This window comes from Sprattus sprattus (genome assembly GCF_963457725.1).
Source record: "Sprattus sprattus genome assembly, chromosome: 5".
Lineage (NCBI taxonomy): Eukaryota > Metazoa > Chordata > Actinopteri > Clupeiformes > Clupeidae > Sprattus > Sprattus sprattus.
Window position 1 is genome coordinate 45254009 of NC_137924.1, and position 18043 is coordinate 45272051.

Consider the following 18043-nt stretch of genomic DNA (forward strand, 5'->3'; position numbering starts at 1 on the left):
CAGTGACTAAATGTTGACGTGAAGCATCACAACACGAGAAACAGCACAATATTTAAAAAAAAAAACTATCCAAACAGCGGGATAAAACTACTCAGGGAAAGTCTACTCACCCAGTAGAAGCACCAAAAAGACAATCCTCATTTTGGCTCCTACACATTCACATACAGGTGCTTTGACTGAAACACCAACTCTGTGACTGAACACTCCTGGATGTGGGATATTAAAAGTGTCTCTCATTTGCATAGCGCAGACTGTGAGATTTCGGTGATTTCATATATTAGCCTACATTACAGTGTAAAATAAGAGACTTTATCTCAAACACCTCCCACAAGTTAGTTTGCATAGCACCAGGCCAGAGCCATCAAGGTGGCTCCAGGCCCTTGTTGAGGACCAATCAGACATGGTTCCTGGCTTTTGTGAGACAGTAGGTAATAATAATTAAAATAATAATTCGTTTTACTTTAACGCACTTTTCATTCAAAAGAATCTCGGAGTGCCTAGGTGGCTTTTGTCTACAGCCACGACAAGATGGCTGAAGCAAAAGGTATTAACGTCCTACAGTCATGGACAAAAATATTGGCACCGCTGCACTTGTCAGATAAGGCACCACTACTCCCAGAAAAATGTTGCAATTACAAATGCTTTTGTATTCACAAGTTTATTTACTTAGTTTGCATTGGAAAAACACAACAAATCTGAGAAATAATGCCAAATCTGACTTTATTCCACATAAAACTCAAAAAAGGGCCGGACAAAATGATTGGCACCCTCAACTTTATAATGAGTAGAACACCCTTAAAAATAAAGAAATACAAATATCTGAAATCAATAGCTTCCTGTAACCATTAATGGGGCTTCTTACACCTCTCTACTGGAATTTTGGACCACTCTTCTTTTGCCAACTGCTCCAGGTCTCTCACATTTGAAGGGTGCCTTCTCCCAACTACTGATTTGAGCTCATGCCCCAGTTGTGATATGAGATTAAGATCTGGACTCATCTCGGACACTTCAGAACTCTCCAGTGTTTTGTCTTAACCATTTCTGGGTACTTTTTGAAGTGTGCTATGGGTCATTGTCCTGCTGGAAGACCCATGTCCTCTGACGGAGTCCCAGCTTTCTGACACTGGGCCCTACATTGCGCCCAAAAATTATTTGGTAGTCCTCAGATTTCCTGATGTCATGCACACAGTCAAGGCATCAGGTTCCAGAAGCAGCAAAGTAACCCCAAAGCATTGGTCCAGCTCCACCATATTAGCCTGTAGGGACCGTGTTCTTTTTTTTGAAGGCCTCATTTCGTTGCCTGTAAACTGCTTTACCAAAAAGCTCTACTTTGGTCTCATCTATCCACAAGACGTTTCTCCCAGAGTGATTTTGGCTTCCCCAAGAAAGTTGTCAAGCTCCAGTCTGGCTTTTTTATAATTTTGAAAGGGTCCCAATAATTTTGTCTGGCCCTTTTTTGAGTTTTATGTGGAATAAAGTCAGATTTGGCATTATTTCTCAGATTTTTTTGTGTTTTTCCAATGCAACTAAGTAAATTAACATGTGAATACAAAAGCATTTGTAATTGCAACACTTTTCTGGGAGTAGTGGTGCATTATCTGACAGAAGTGCAGGGGTGCCAATATTTTTGTCCATGACTGTATATGGCCCAACCCGGCCATAGGCTTGTTCAAGCTAGACAGCCCCTTTTGACCTCCAGACACACCCATCCCATCCCTTTACCCCTTCTTGTTAATTCAACAATATAAATGTTTGTACTTTTTGTAATGTGTTGTAAGAATATAAACCCAAATCCAGAAGCCTTGCAGCAGACGTGCCTCGTGCATGCTCGTGCTGTGTCGAGGTGACCATGGCTAGTGGCTGTATAAACACATTTCACTAAGCAGTCTTCCACAAGTCTGTTATTCTGAACAAGCTTACTTGAACCAAGCATGGGCCTCCGACAAATTTGCCAGAGAAAAGCAGAATCTTTCAAGACCCAACAGCCACCTATGTAATTTCTTAAGCACCAGAATCAAAAAACAACAAGGTACACCTTTGACCTCTTCTCACTGGGTGAAAACGAGGTTTAATATTTGGGAACCAAGAGCTTCTGGTCACCATCAGAGGCCCCATTCCACTCAAGAATTTTCTACACAGGGTTTTACATGTTCTCACATAGACTTGCATACCAGTATGTATATACGATAAATTGGGCTTGTGAAAAGAAGAAAGGACAAGGTCAAAATTATTTTTAGGAATGTTTATTTGTTTGGAGGCATCTCCATTATTTCTTAATTGTTTGTATTGAACACAAAACTGAATAAAGGAACACCTTTTATGTAACTGATAAACAAATGAACAAGGGCAGCTTGGAAACAATGGCAGTGGAAAAAAAAGGTTGATGTTCAAATGTATGTGAATATGTGTGTGTGTGTGTGGATGTGGGTATACATGCAAAAGAAACAAGACAATTTTTAACAAAAATAAGCCTGAGAAAATATGGCAAAATACATTTTCGGTTTTCAGTTTTCAGTACAAAACACACACAAAAAAAAAAAGACATTAAAAAATGTATTTAGGTCCATCTCAAACCTCTAAACTATGATTATCAAATATATAAAAATGTTAGAGTGTACAACCTAAAACCAACTTCATGATGCTTGGTGTGATGTTTGGTCTGATGTTATACCCCCTCAAAGAAACTCATCAAGAGTTGGTCAACTAGCTATTGAACAAAAAGTGCTATGGAATTTTCTTTTCTAGGACAATGCTTACAGCTAGCATTACCATTAGCATTCCATTAGAAACCCAGCACTTCACAGTACCCAGAGCTAAAGTACAGGGTTCAGGGGTTGGGGGATATTCCTACTGGCATTTATTAATACACAAACCTACCAAATCAACAGCACCGCTAGGAATGGGTACATGTGCATGTGGAAATGGCCTCATGTTTGACTTGTACATCAAGCCTAACATGTACGATAGTGGCCATCATGCCTTAGCCCCGCTAGTGGGAATAATGCCTTTGGTCACATTGGTGTTTTCAAGTGAAAGGCTGGCAGGGAAGACTGTGTGTGTGTGTGTGTGTGTGTGTGTGTGTGTGTGAAAGACAGAGAGAGGGAGATAAAGAGAGAGCGAGAGAGAGAGGGGGGGAGAGAGAGAGAGAGACAGAGAGAGGGAGAGAAAGAGACAGAAAGAGAGAGAGTTTGAGTATGTGCATGTGTGTTTGGTGGATGGTTTCTCAGTCAGAGTCGCTCTTCTCTTCCTTGAGGAGCAGCCGCTTCCCGCTTTTTGGGGCGACCGCTTGGTCTCCCTGTTTGGCTTTGGGTGCACTGTGGAGGGAAGGCAGGGACTGTCAGCTCAATCAGTTTAGCCATTTCAGAGCATAGACAGAAAACGACAGGACAGGCCACCAAACACTTCATTTTTTTAACGCTAGCGATATATATATATATTTAATATGAGAGAAAAAATTCCAATGGTTGGATATTTGTTCAAGATTTTAAGTAAGTGTCTAGACAGGTGTGTTTGTGTGTAAAGAGGTAACGTTTTTTTCAAGTGCACACATAGTAGGGACAGCTTAAGAACAGGAGCAATTTGCTGAATTTCACAAAAATGTGGATTGCACCATTGCATACTGAACCAATGCATGTGCATGTAATGGAGTGTTTATACAAGCTCTTCTGTGTGAGACCCACAGGTTTTGCATATGCAGACTTCCTGCCTCGAATGACTTTGGGCATATTCTTTATAAAAAAAAGAAGCTGAAATTTGAATTCTAAACTAGTCAACTTGCCACAAGGCTTTGCATGAACAGGGCCAACAGGAGAGAGGCTTTAGGCTTTAGGAGCTGTGAGATCAAGGGGGGGCTGTATGCGTCTGGTCCTACTCATAGCATTAGAAAAAAATAAGAATGGACATGGCTAAGGCTCTGAACAAATTTGTAAGTAAGTAAATCAAATGAACCTATAGGGATGTTGTTAGTGTGACTGCTTAAAATCACAATTCACTTCAGGATTTGTTTTAACCTGAGCCTTACCCTCTCTGTCTGTACTTCTCCTGGTCTGCCTGCGGAACTATTTCATTGAGCTCCAAACTGTCATTGATGCTCTTCAACATTTCAAAGCGCTTCCGCCCGCGAATCTGTAACAGCAGACAAGACATAAAGAATCAACCAATGAATGGCAGAGCAGATTTCTTGGAGCCAAAAGAGGTCCCTTACACATACAAAACCCATTCATATGTCAGATAAAAACAACATGAAATAGATTCATTCCCACTCAGACTTCCATGACAATAAAGTCCTGTATTTCCACCTGACCGTTTAATATAAATGTCTGACAGTATTGTGCCCATTCCCACAAACCTAATGCAGCAAAAAAAGAAACACATTTAGCACAAATAAGCTTCCAATGTGAGTGGGAATAGGTTAGAGTTTAAAAGTAGGTCTCAGTGTTGTTTTGGGTGAGGGTGAGTACAAGTGAATGGCTATGATGGGTCTTACTTGAAGAGTGAAGATCTCATCAGGACCGGTGTCAGTCTTGGGCTTCTTGCTGGAGCCAGCTCTGGGCAGGGCCTGCCCCTCCCTCTCCTGTTCAGACGTTTGCACTTCTACAGGTTGTCAAAGGGGAGGAAGAACACCATGTCAATCAGGTAAGACCTCTGGACACATACAAGACATCTTGAAAACCTTCACCCATCCCCCAGTTTTGCTCCCAACCTTCCACCCCTCCGACTCTCTCTCTCCTTCTCTTACTTCTTTTTGTTCCCGACAAAATCTTCTCTCCATTTTTCTTTCCGTTGCTTTCCTCCTCCGATTTGCGATCGCGCCCTGGGCAGGCGCACACACGCACCTCAAAGCACCGGCGGCCCAGGACCTGACCCCTGCACAGGAGGAAACCAGAGGGGAAGGTGGGTGTTGGAGCCATTTTGTGTCCAAATGATTAAGGAACCACTTGTAGGTTCAGACACGAAGAACAATTGCGATCGTGGAGGGAGGAAGGAAAGAGGAAGAGCATGGACATGGGTGGGATGTGCTGTACCCATGCAAGGACTTTCACAATACAGCTCATGCTGGAGATGTACATATACTTTACAAACACACCTTTGCCGCAGCGCTTCAAAAACACCCTGGCAAAGCGCGAGGCAAAACAGTCTGGTGCACCTGTGGAGCGGGGCTGCGTGCGCAACCTGCCTGGGCCGAGTGTGACACTGATGAGCTGTGCGCCTCGGCACCTAACGCTAAAAAGTTGAGAATATTTCAACTTTTAAGCGTGCCTAAAAAATGCTTGAAAAATGTGCTGCATAAAAGTCGTGCCGTACCAGAAGAAACAATGGTTTTGCTAGGGTTGCGTTTTTAGAAATGCGTCTGGTGTGTTTGGCCCCTTACAGCGCTTCAAAGGAAGAGCAAGATAAGATAAACAGATAAAGGGGATGGGTGACTCACTCCTGGGTCTCCAGGGTCAGGATGGTGAGGATGGGCCGCCGGTTCATGCCCCCCATGCAACTGCTATTGCACATATAATTAAGCAGTATAGTGGTCGCCTCAGAGCCCAGCTGTGGACACAAAAAAAAACACACAGTCATGGAGTGTGCAAACACACACACACACACACACACACACACACACGCAAATGATAAACAAATACCATTTACACGCTCCAAAGCATGCTCTAATCCCTTATTATGCCCCGTACTGTAACCAAATGAGCTTCCTTCCATGGAATGCAGAGGATCATTTCGATACACCGTAATTCCACGTTCGATTACATCGCCAAGAGAAAGAGGTCTAACATGAAGACCTCTAAACATTAACTCATGGATTAACCTCGCTTAGACGCATCGTCATATCCAAACTCAATAACATTTAAATCATACTCATGCTAATGCAGCATTCTACTTTAATTTATGATACAGCACAAATGTAAAAAAAAAAAACAAGAATTCAAACAGGTGTGATAAAGTGGGAGCTAAAGGGATCACCTAGAAACAAACTTAATGAACTTGTGTAATTCACATTTGCACAAACGAAATGGCTTGTTTGTGTACCTGGGGGCGTTCATAGGGTACCATGACACTCTGTCGCCTGGTGACGCCGTCCTCCAGATACTGTGCCCTCTGAGTGCCCTCGATGCGGATTAGGTGACTGCGGTAGGCCACACCTTCCGAGAACACAAAAACACACTTGTTTTACTTTTTGGGACGTTATCATATTCTAGGAGGTCCCATCTATGGAAAATGGGATTCATCATTGATTCAGGTGGTGTGGTGCCAGACGTTGATAGGACTGGGGTTAAGTGGATGTGGAATAATCTCGGAGAGGTTTCTCACTTCGAGTGTCTGCAGGATTAAACAGGTGAGGAGTCTCCAGAGAACCAGATACCTTCTGACAAAAAAAAATATCTGGGTCCAATATTCAACTCTGACCAACAAACTGACTGGAAATAATAAACTCCTCAAAAAAAGTTCGGAAACATTTCTTCAGTCGATTATCCCTCCCCTTTAATAATACCAATTGGTATTGTATTGTATATCGTTGGGAAGCCTGATTAGTCACCTTTACAACTTGTAAGGATCGTGCATTCGTGGAATGAGCAACACAGCTAACCGTGTGGGTAGCGGCCCACATTTTTTTAAGGGGAGGGATAACCGATTGAAGAAATGTTTCCGAACTTTTTTTGAGGAGTTTATATAAAAAAAAATATTGTAACACCGGACAATAGCGGCGCATTAGTGAAGAACATCGAGTGGGAAAGAAATTGATGTATTCTGCATGAAACCCGCAACACGCTGACATGGGTAAAATCATTACACATTGACTTGTACACTCGTGTGTGCTTTTTTTATAAATATAGGTTTACACACAACCATTTCAGACAAACACACCAACTAGGGATGCAACTGTACATAGTTTGTCAAAACATTTAGAGGGCCCCCTACGGTTTAATACACACATGTGAACTACAGTCATTTTCCTTCAATATCCTAATCTTGTTTATTGCACTGCAAATTGCGCAAACATTGCCTATATATATCCACAGAACATCCATTGTACACATCAACACACTGTATGCAAATAGGAGCTGGAAATTAAAAGCCACATCATCTCCGCTCCAATGGCGAGTTCACTCGGGGAAAAAACGACAATCTATTGCAGCATTTTGTGACCAAACAAAATCAAGGAAACTGGAGGGACACTTGGAGAGACTAGACTCGGAGCATTAGAAGGCCAAATTTTGCATCTTGAAACGTTGGCGAAAGTGAAACTAAATTTGTGGAGCCCCCGCGTAAGCAGATCTGCTCAGTCATTCCTTGGCTGCATGCTACACCTTTCCACCAGGTTTCATGGAAATCGAGCCAGTAGTTTAGCGTAATCCTGCAACAAACTTCCCCTGAACACATAACCTCCTTTGTGGAGGGACTCATGAAAGCAGTTGAAGTATTGACAGCCAAAGATTCACAGCCCTATTGAGTGGTTACTGGCTCAGGTACCTGACGGAGAGAGAAAGAGAACCATGTTCCAATGTACCCCTTCCTCGCACATTTCAGCAGCAAAGCTCTATGAAACACCACAGACAGAAATTGAACAATATCACACAGAAACCCTATCTAGCACTCTCCACTGGTAGTTCGACTTTCAGAGCAGGTGAAGCTCTCTGTAGTAGCGACAGAAACCAGGCCTAGTCAGCCATACTGCCGTTCATTGTTTTAGGGGTGATTTTATTTTAATCTGAAATAAAGATAACGAAACCCACCATTACGGTGGACCAAAAAACATACCGAACTGTGGGCCCACAGTATACTTGCATCCCTAACACACACGATAATGGCACAATTAGCTTAATACAAATATCTTTTACACCTTACACACTCACACTCACACACACACACACACACACACACACACACACACCTTCGTTGTTCTCCGCGATGTTCTGGTGGTGGGGGCAGCGCAGCACCACGTCGGCCACGTGGTCAGATTTCTTGTAGATGGCAGTGGCCCGCAGGATGGCCCCCATCGGAGGCTCGTGATCCACCAGCACCTCCACTGGGCAGGTCTTAGCCAGCTGGCAGAAGAGCTTATTCAGCTTCTGAGAGAACTGGAGAAGAGAGAGGCAGAAAGAGAGAGAGAGAGAGAGAGAGAGAGAGGTCAACAAATACTTCAGCCATGTTCACTGTTAACCCTTTGCCGCTTCAGGTTCACTTCCACTTCAAGTGGGATGAGGGGCAAGACAGACAAATGCAAAGAGGGAAAGATGGTGAGGGAGAGAAAGAGTGCGAGAGAAAGAATGACGAGAAAGCGAGAGAGAAAGAATGACGAGAGAGAGAGCGAGAAGGAAAACTTCCATTATAAGCAGGAAAAGGTATGAGAAACTTCTTTTAATATGACCCTATATTTCTGAGGTCAAAGGTCATTACTAACCAAGTACAGAACTCTCATTAGGACTTGAAAAAGTTGACATATTCTGCAAGCTAACAGTGACACCCTCTGCCTCAGCAAACACTTAGATTAGGGTTTTAACCCTTTCCCTCCCGAGATGAGGTCAGCATTTAGGGTGGGACATGCCCGGTCATGTCAGAACGGTGAGTCTCCATTCGCTGATTCAAACCAGCGACATGGGCAAGAGGTAGACCACAGTGACGCGTCAGACAACCCCCCCTCAACTCCACCACCACTTCCAAAAATGCCATTCATTCACTGCGTTACTGAGAAGTCATCCACCCACTTCTTTTCTGAGTGGTCCCTGGACACTCGCTTACGCCTTAGCCTTAACTGGGCTGAGGACAATAGGCTAGACAACGCAGCTATGCTACTTAAAGAAGATGGTTCAATATGGAGAATCTGAACACAAGGGTGCCATTTTTGCCTATTGCGATTGCTAGCAGGTAAATGCTGATCTTTTATCGCTGCTGATTAAATTGTTCGTTAATTCATTCATTACCTTTAAATTTGGCTTGGCGGCAAAATCTATACTGATTTAGTAGACATATATAGGGCTCACAAAATGGGAGATGGCACATGGTAAGATGTAGGGGAACCTTTTTCGAAAAAAGGTTCTAAAACAGTGTGTATGGAATTTCAACTTAAATACTGTATAATAAACAACTGTTCTGTAAGAAAAAGTTAAAAACAGCTCTTCACCAACAAAGGTGTTTTGTTAAACAAACAAATGAAAACATATAACAGGAGAGCAATAAGTGAAACTTAACCTGTTCCTTTATTAGTAACGGAGTACTGTCATCCATGTTTGGCCATATGTTTAGTGGAGTATGGTTTCTAAAGCGAGCTGACAGTTTTTGATTTAGAGGCGGTATTAATTCATCGGTAATCAAGGAGACTGATACTACAATAGAATGTACTAGCCATAAATTTGAGAGATATGTTTAGACACTAATTTCACAACACTGCCACAAAAGAATATTGGTCTGATGGAACATGCTGTGTTGTTTCCTTTTGTTTCTACATTTAAAAAAAATATGCTTTATCAACTTCTAACCAAGTAATCTGGGAAGCTTTTTTTGCACCTAACTTTCGTTAATTAGTTTTCAGTCTAAAAAAGTCTAGCCCAACCTCTACCTTTAAATTTTGATGACTGATAAAACAATTATTTGTGTGTCTTTTGCAGGCTAGCCTATAACCGTTTTTTTGAAAGTTAATTTTCTATTAAATCCATGTGGAAACATACATTCATATTTTGATACACAAAACTGAGGAAACTTCAGAATGAAAGCTGAAGCAGTCACGTATGACATGACTAGCAAAACCTCTATTCATGAACATATAGAAGTAGGCTATGCATACACACCCAACAATGCCCGTTGTCTGAAAAGAGATTTTCAGTTCTAGACTTTTGTTGCCATATACTTTATCATCTGCCACCTTTGCCCTTTTTCAAAATCCTACCCACAATGCCTTCCACTGATGTCAAATGTAAAATCCAGTGCTCTGAAATATGAATAATGCTTCTTCTAATAACTGGACAGACCAAGGGCCAATATATATTTTTTAGACTGAAAACTAATTAAAGAAAGTTAGGTGCAAAAAAAGCTTCCCAGATTACTTAGCTACAGCTTCAAATGACAACAGGTGTAAAGACTAAACATGTGTACACAGCTCAGAATGATGAAGAACAAAAGCAAACCATGATTAAATATATATATATATATATAACAAGAAAAAATGTGTGTCTTACTGTTGAGGTGGCAGACTTGGCGGTGCTGAACTGGGTGAAGCGGACACAGAAACCCAGCTCGCCGGGGTAGTCCGTGTGGGAGGGCACGGTGGTGGCAGTAGGGGGCAGACAGTCCATCCCTGGGGAGCTGGAGGGGGTGGGGGCAGACCCGTCCAGCGGGAGCTCCAGCCCCACAAAGCTCTCTACAGTTGGGCCCTGAAGTGGGAGGACAAGGACAGGAGAGTTAATAACACGGTAATCCAATATTCAAGCCTTCAAGTACCTCTTAATCATGTCAGATTGCTGTGATCTATTGGTGCGTTATCCAAAGGGGCGATTTTCTGATGGAATAGATTGACCGAATAAACATGCCAGTGTAATGTGCACACTATAACTGAGCATCAAAGTAGTGTTGTGTAACAGTGTGTTGTTAACAAAGTCAAGGCGTATCTAAAACTCAGGCTTTATGTCAAAAATGGCAGCTCACCAGATCTATCAAGGTATGGATGGATGGATTGGCAAAGGCAGGAGGGAGATCATCGAGGATGCTGTAAAACACAAAACCCCCACAAAAGTGTCATGCAACAAGAGCTGATAAAAAAAATGCAATTTTAAAAACATTGTCCCCATGTCTGTAGATTTTCAGTAGGCTAATTTTAACATCAGATTTTAGGAATTGTTGTGTATGTTGTATCATAATCACTCGGATCCCTGATAACTTGCGAGTTATTATTCCTACCCTTTGTTTCCATTCTACCTCGACACATCTTCGATGGAAGTGCAAAGCAACCTTAACCAGGATCACAATACTTGCTAGACTCTCAGGCCCCCCTTATAAAAATCTACGTCAAAATGGGCCTTACGTTTTGTCCAGGTTGTTCACAAAGTTTGATGCCCAGATCTCATCAAAAGTCCCTTGGCTCATGGGCAACTCGGCCATCTCGTCTTGATTCATTCTACCTCCTCTTTCTCCCCACAGACACAAGGCTTTGCTAGCACGGATGACCACGGGGGGGCAGAGGAGACTACGAAAAACAAACAGAAGGGTTAGTATGGTGAGGCAACAAGACAGACACTGCATAAAATCACATGCCCAACCATTATGGCCCAAACATTTACATTTAGCAGACGCTTTGGTCCAAGGCGACGTACAAGGGCGAAAAAAAGAGTCAAGCTACGAGCAATAGTCAAACTACGAGCTAGCTTGTGCTTGAAGTTTGACATTTTACCCAAACACATTTTTGCCTCTAATATAATAAGAGCACACTTAGACTGATGTGAGACGATAAATACTCTTTACAGAGTGGTTGGCGGGAGTCCATTAAGTTTGTATAAAGGGACACCTGATGTAGATCCTGTGAAACGATTCACGGCCTGTGGAATGTCGTGCAACACTGCCTGAACATGTGTTCTTGAATGAAGTCAGCGAAGTTTACTATATGACCAATGGCACACATAGAATAACGTTAACTATCTGACGTTAGACTCTTTCATCAGTCTCTTTTTGGAGTCACAAATAAGCATAACTTAAACCTAAATAGTGTTCGATTGAGCAAAGTAACTTTACGTTAGCTAGGCCCTACTGGCCACAACGTTTTTGATACGTTTGCTAACTATGACATAGCTAAGAGACGTCAGTCATATTTAAGATCAAAAGTTACTAATTCTTTCGAGGTTGGTTCAAACTCAGTCGCAGCTTTAAAACATCAATTTACTATGGCAATTTCACAAAAACCGGTAAAGGGTTTGTTTTGTTCCCCCTCTGAACAACCAAACAACACAGATAAAGGCTAACGTTAGCTTACGTTACTTGCTTAGCAAATAACAAAATATTTTCAACATACAACACATGTTTGGTTACCTTAAGAATAAACGAACTAACAATGTGATTAATTTGTCTGCCAAATAAATGTACTTCATTAATGTTTGTCTCAGGAAATGCTTTGACTTGCTGCCTCGCTCACTAAAAACTAGCTACCCTGAGAAACAAATTAGCTCGCTAACGTAAGCTAATTAGTTAGCATTACCTCCCAAAACAAGGTAACGTTATGCGTAATGTCTCTCAAGTTCAAGCAATTCGGGCTTCTATCGCACTAGAAGCGTTTTGGTCCCTAGGGGGAAAAAATCGTTAATAATTGTGTTATTGTTTAACGACTTGCAATCAATACTCTGCAACTCTTTGTTGTACACAAAACAACCACTATCTAGTCAGCTTCCCCCTGATGAGAAATAAAGCTGGCTTTGCTAACTGATTTGCTATGCTCTCGCTGTTAACAGTTTGAATGACTTGCTCACAGGTAAGCTAATTTAAAATGGTTCGATTTTTGACCAAATTGATCCAATACATTACCTTGCCTCCTGTTTTTCTGCAAGACACTTTACTCCACGCTGAGAGTTTGCATGCACGCTCCTAGCTCCAAACACTTGCAATGTTGCTTGTGGTCTGTTTTTGCGCAGTGTTATTGTCCCACTAGAAAAGCTCCAACGCCGCACCACGCTGAGAACGGGGATTTCCCAAAAACTTCGGTGTTAGTGGGCGTGGCCTTGTCGCCAGATTTATAGCCCAGACAACCAGAGGGTAGGGACTGTCGATGTGTATGTTTTTAAATGACACACCAGGAAAAATCAACTAGCAAAAAACAGTGTAACATTAAACACATTAGATAGCATGATATCAGTAGTAGTTTAATGAAAGTTCAAGAAATGTAGAGGGACATCTAAGAGAAATTAATGACAGGCAACATTTAAGCGTATGCCCCCAATGTTCTGGTTGACTGACTGCTTGCCGGTTTTGTCGGGTCCTCATGCTGCATTCTGGTGGGGATTAAAGAGAATACACACAGGACCATCTGGTCGTCCCACCACTGGGTCCCTGACGGAAGAGGGTGGCATTTTTTTCTGATTAGTTTTGTGGCCTAGGTTGTAACTTAGAGAAGTGGTAACAGTTTGTGGCCCCCATGAGTCATGTGATGGGTCTAGACATTGGCCTTGACTTGGTAATTTGTGATAGTAGAAGTTGTTTATACATATTCATAAAGTGCACACTATTCACTACACTCAAATTGTATGCCTACTGCAACTTGAATGTTCGATATGCTCATATCACTCAATTGAAATGCATGCTCTTTGCTTATACATGTAAAATGATTTGGTAATGATGGCCTAAATGACAATGATTCAATGAGACTGATCTAATATTTAGCACCTATGGTATACAAACAGGCTGTAGTCATAGACCTTCATTATAAACAATTCAGACAAATTAGAGATGGTCTGTTGTAAATCTTTTCTGATTCTGTTTCAATAAAGAGAATCCATATTTGTGTTCTGACTTAAGTTGCAATGCTCCTCTAATGTCTTCCAGGCCACGTAGTTGTGTGTTGAAATATATGACTCAGGGCTGCATCTGGTCTTAAACCACTCTTGCCAGCTGTCATCTGGGTAATAGTTACATGTCAACAGAGTGGCAAGCTAAACTACAATGAACTGGCAATCCTAGTTTTGTAAGTTATTATGCCATCATCCCCTGCTTTCTCAACTGGTTACACCCCTTCAAGGAAAACAAGTCCTCAAGGTTGTAGAAGGAGATACATGCATCACTGAGCCTAACCTCTTTTCTATGCAGAAATTCATCTTACCTGCTTACATGCTATTAACCATTTCAGAGTGGTTGTCCTTCAACATTCTAATTATCAGTGGGGGAAACTTGTTGCAGAATGCTATCCCATTTAAATGTCTTCCTAATACCCTAGAATAACCAAATCATTATAAGGACACCAATTAAAGATACCTTGTGTCAGATATGATCATTGGGATTTTGTAATGAATGCAAATATTATCCCCTGGTGTGTACCGGCAGGTCTTGCTTTCATTCCAAGGCATTTACTTCTAAATCAATTTATAAGGCAGAATGTCAATGTCATCATGTTCACGGACAAACCAGGTTGGTTTGGGAATGGAAAAATGCCCAAAATATATGAACAATACTGTTCGCTTTGGCTTCTCGAATAATGTGCTCCAATCTCATTAAACCCCTCATTGCAATGCAAACAGAGATCAGATGGCTAAGAAACACATGCATAGTGTTGATTTACATCTCAATTAGGAGTTGTTGATAAAGTGTTGATAAGGCCCACGAGTTCCCGGCACTTGTGATTCGTTAATAGAGTTGGTGTGTTGTGAGTGCGTCACAAAGTCAGATGCCATGACGGGGAGAGAATTCCTGTCACCTGACATGTTAGGTCACCTTTGTGATTGGCAGGCACATGCCCTGTGTGTGTTTGTGTGTGTGTGTGTTAGTGTGGCTGTCACTCTTGGTAATGTTTTCATAGGCAAAGCTTTAATGCTTGAAGCGGACATGGGAACTGTTATATTTGCAACCTTGGGCATGGGAGGCAGGCCTTCTAGCAAGAGGGCTAAAATTCATGGGTGGTAGAATCTGTTACTAGCACGTCTCTGAAAGTGTCAGGGAGTGAGGTTTACTAACTACACAGCACGGCACCCAGTGGCTCCTGCAGAAATGATTTTGGGAGGCAGATGGGGCCAGTGGAAATCTTGAGGTGGCACTGAAGGGCAATACAGCACAAAGGAATATCCGTTTAAATCATGTAATACAAGTAAAACTAATACAAGTAAAGCCACTTTATTTTAGTGTATAATAAATCAATTCATGCATCATCACCAATAAATCAGGGGTGTGGGTTGCATATATATAAAACATAAGTATAAATTATTAGCTGATAACAAAGTTAGCCAGCACATGTTATGCTATGACTATCATTCTAGGTGTATATATATTCTATAGAGTAAAATATCATTATGGATGCAAAAATGTATGAGGTGCTAGATAGAAATGAAATTACAAAACACCACACATGTTGTACGTTTTATCATTTCAATCATTTTTATAATTTAATAATAACCAACATGACATTTCCATTTCCATAGTTTTACAAAAATAAATAATTTCCTCTACAAAAATGCTCCTTTCAAAATTCAACTCAAATGTGTAAGCCACTTGTATAATACAATATATATATAGCTCCAATGGCTTCAGTACATACCACTACAATCTAACCAAGTTACCCCTTATATAACTTATATAATACTATCTTCTGTGCCTCTGTGGTCTCTCTCTGCTATATTGTGCGTTGCTGTGACAAGGAGCACCTCACCAACTGTTTTAATACTCTCTGTTTTATTTCACTTGTATAATGAACCCTGCATTAAAGGTACTCAAGACAGAGGGTTCTGCGGACTGGCCTTTTGATATTCTGTTATATAGTGTGTCCTTCTGACTTAGCATAGGCTGCAAACCCACTATCACTGTACATGGCTTTTTTCATTCTTAAAGCCTACATCAGAGGTAAGTAGTGAATCACCAAAGGGGGGAGGCTGAAGTGTCGCAGGCAAAACAGTACACTGCGTCCTTACTTTGTGAATATTCTAGTCATGTATTGGTGTCGGACCAGATGTCCTTGAAGGGCCTTCTTGTGTCCCCCTGGAGTAGAGAGAGCTGTGGGCGTGGCTGCTTTGGGCCCTCTGCACTGGATGTGGAAATTGATGAAGATGAAAAACAGTGAACAACAACAGGCAATTATCAGTAATTTTCCCCCACTAAGCTGTGTTTTACAGACATAGACATTTTCTTCAGTTTTCTCTTTTAAACTCACAAAAACACACACACACATTCACACGCAACCTATTTTTTCACTAAAATCTAAAAGTAATTTAAAAAAAAATGCACACTACATACAAGGGAACACTTTTCCAAAACTATGAATTCCTACACATTTTTTAAGTTCTGTCCTTTCCGTCTCCTCATAGCATTATCCTTCCCCTTCGTCCTAGTCTTTTTTTTCTGTCTTTCTGTATCAATGGGCAACAAACAACATGAACATTTTGTCATCCCAACCAGTTTCACAAATTTCTTCTATAAAATTAGCTGACAACATGAACATTTTATAATACACTTATGGAGAGAGGTATTAACAGGTTCATCTTAAGGAACTACCAATAAACTTTTCAATTATGTTGAATGAATACTCGTTGCACTCCGTTTCTCCAGCAAGGCTTTCTCAAAATGTTTGTTGAGCTCACTTCAACATCTGTTCAACCCACGCTCATCTTTTTCACTGTCTCTCTGTTACAATTGTGTGCGATTGTTAAAGTGACCTGTAATGCCATGGCCAGAACTTAAATTATTTTGCAAGAAATAGCAATACATTTTAAAGGCTTGTTGTTGCAAAGAGATTACAGTGACTGGGGCTTGTCAGCTGGGTTGCCCAGTCCATTTAGCATGGTGACCACGGCCACCCCTTGGGGGAACCCTTGACGGTACCTGCTGGCTACCTTTACACTCACCCCCGTAAATCCTTGGACAGTAAACTAAGTCTAAACCTTCCTCCCAATCTGGGCCACGGCACCAATGCAACCTGCGTAGTGCATACAAGCACAGTTCCGCAGCAGACTCAAACTCACAACCTCGGGCATGATAGGAGGCGGGTGTGATAGCATGGAGGCTAAAACCTATAGGTGCAAGCATCTGTCCCTAGCATGTCTTAGGAGTGGCTACCGTTACATGTCTGATCAGATTGTTTGAAATGTCAAAGAGCACTCGGGTTCATCCACTAGGGAGCTATAGAGAACATATATAGCTGCTGAGCTTTTGATTTTGAACCCTAGGACCTTTCAAAACATTCTGTGACCTCACCAGTTCAAGGGACAGAGAGTCTTGAAAAGACAAAACACTATTTTTCTTTGGTCAATTTAAGTGAAAGGGCACAGTTCCCTCTTTTTGTTGTCCTGTTCCAGTGCGTTGCTATTCTACAATTTTTTTTGCCACCTGGAGTTGTATTCACTAACTGCACAAATGTTTCCAAAGAAACTATGTGAAAAGAAAGAACATGGCAAGTTTGTTTCTCCAGTGGATTGGATTTATCTTGTGCTGCACTGTGTTGGTCCCTGCACATATTACCCAACTGGGGGCCCAGACTGCAGGAAACTGGTATCAAGTTCATGCAGTCTTTCTCAATCGGCATCCAACATCACTGGGACGGGGGGAGATCAAGCAAATGAGTGGGAGGAGTGGGAAAGGAAGCGGGCGAGTGAGAGTGAGATGAAGAAAGACAGACAGACAGACAGAAAGAAAGGCATGAAACAGAGACTAAATATAGAAGGGAAGATTGGTACAATATAAGGACAAATGTGCACTTTTATAATTGAAGACAGATGGAGAAGGAGGTTAAAGAAGAGGAAGTTGGCAGTGAGGAAGCTGATCCGAAATATGAGGGAGGGAGAGTGGCGTGAGATGGAGGTGTGTCTCATAGGGGGGGTGTGTACAGATTTAGGGGGCTGACGCGCAACCCCCCTCTCTAAATAACCACCAAGCACTGTCAAGGATATTCTTGACCACCCCTCTATCCAACGACCACAGTGGAACAGTCCACAATCAAGGAGCACCTGTTGCCATGCGGTGTGTGGAGGTTGGTGCCGGAGGGAGGGGTGTCACTGGACGGATGCATGACCCGTTTGGCATGTGTTCTAAAATAGCATTTGATTTATTACCGATGAGAAGATAGACAATAGCTGCCATGGTGGCCCAGACAAGCCGACTAAGGCCAGAAGTGTCGAGTCACTGCTTCGCAGGAGAGACCACTGGCACCACATTCAGACAAACTTTCATTCATTTTTTTTTATGATACGGTCTACTGCATTTAATCCACATCACTCAAACTCAAAATCAGCTGTCAAACATGCATACTCTTCTCTAGATATTTATCTTTAATGCATGCATGCACACTCGATAGACTAACAATGGGAACAGGTTTATTTTCTGCACCTTTTGGTTTTGTAGTATTTTGGGGATGGGTCACATGCAGAGCTGATGC

At 41.8% G+C, this 18043-nt stretch overlaps 1 protein-coding gene across 1 annotated transcript; it reads right to left on the reverse strand.

Annotated features, from left to right (window-relative positions):
- Positions 1 to 2227: 2227 nt before the first annotated feature.
- LOC308365232 (cellular tumor antigen p53-like) lies at positions 2228 to 12639 on the reverse strand. The gene is made up of 11 exons (XM_080838606.1): positions 12505 to 12639; positions 11018 to 11179; positions 10642 to 10702; positions 10176 to 10370; positions 7895 to 8081; positions 6031 to 6143; positions 5429 to 5538; positions 4739 to 4866; positions 4487 to 4593; positions 4022 to 4125; positions 2228 to 3314 (listed from the first exon to the last, which is right to left on the reverse strand). The coding sequence occupies exons 2-11, from the start codon at positions 11107 to 11109 to the stop codon at positions 3224 to 3226; spliced, it is 1188 nt and encodes a 395-aa protein (XP_080694732.1). The 5' UTR covers positions 11110 to 11179; positions 12505 to 12639; the 3' UTR covers positions 2228 to 3223.
- Positions 12640 to 18043: the final 5404 nt, after the last annotated feature.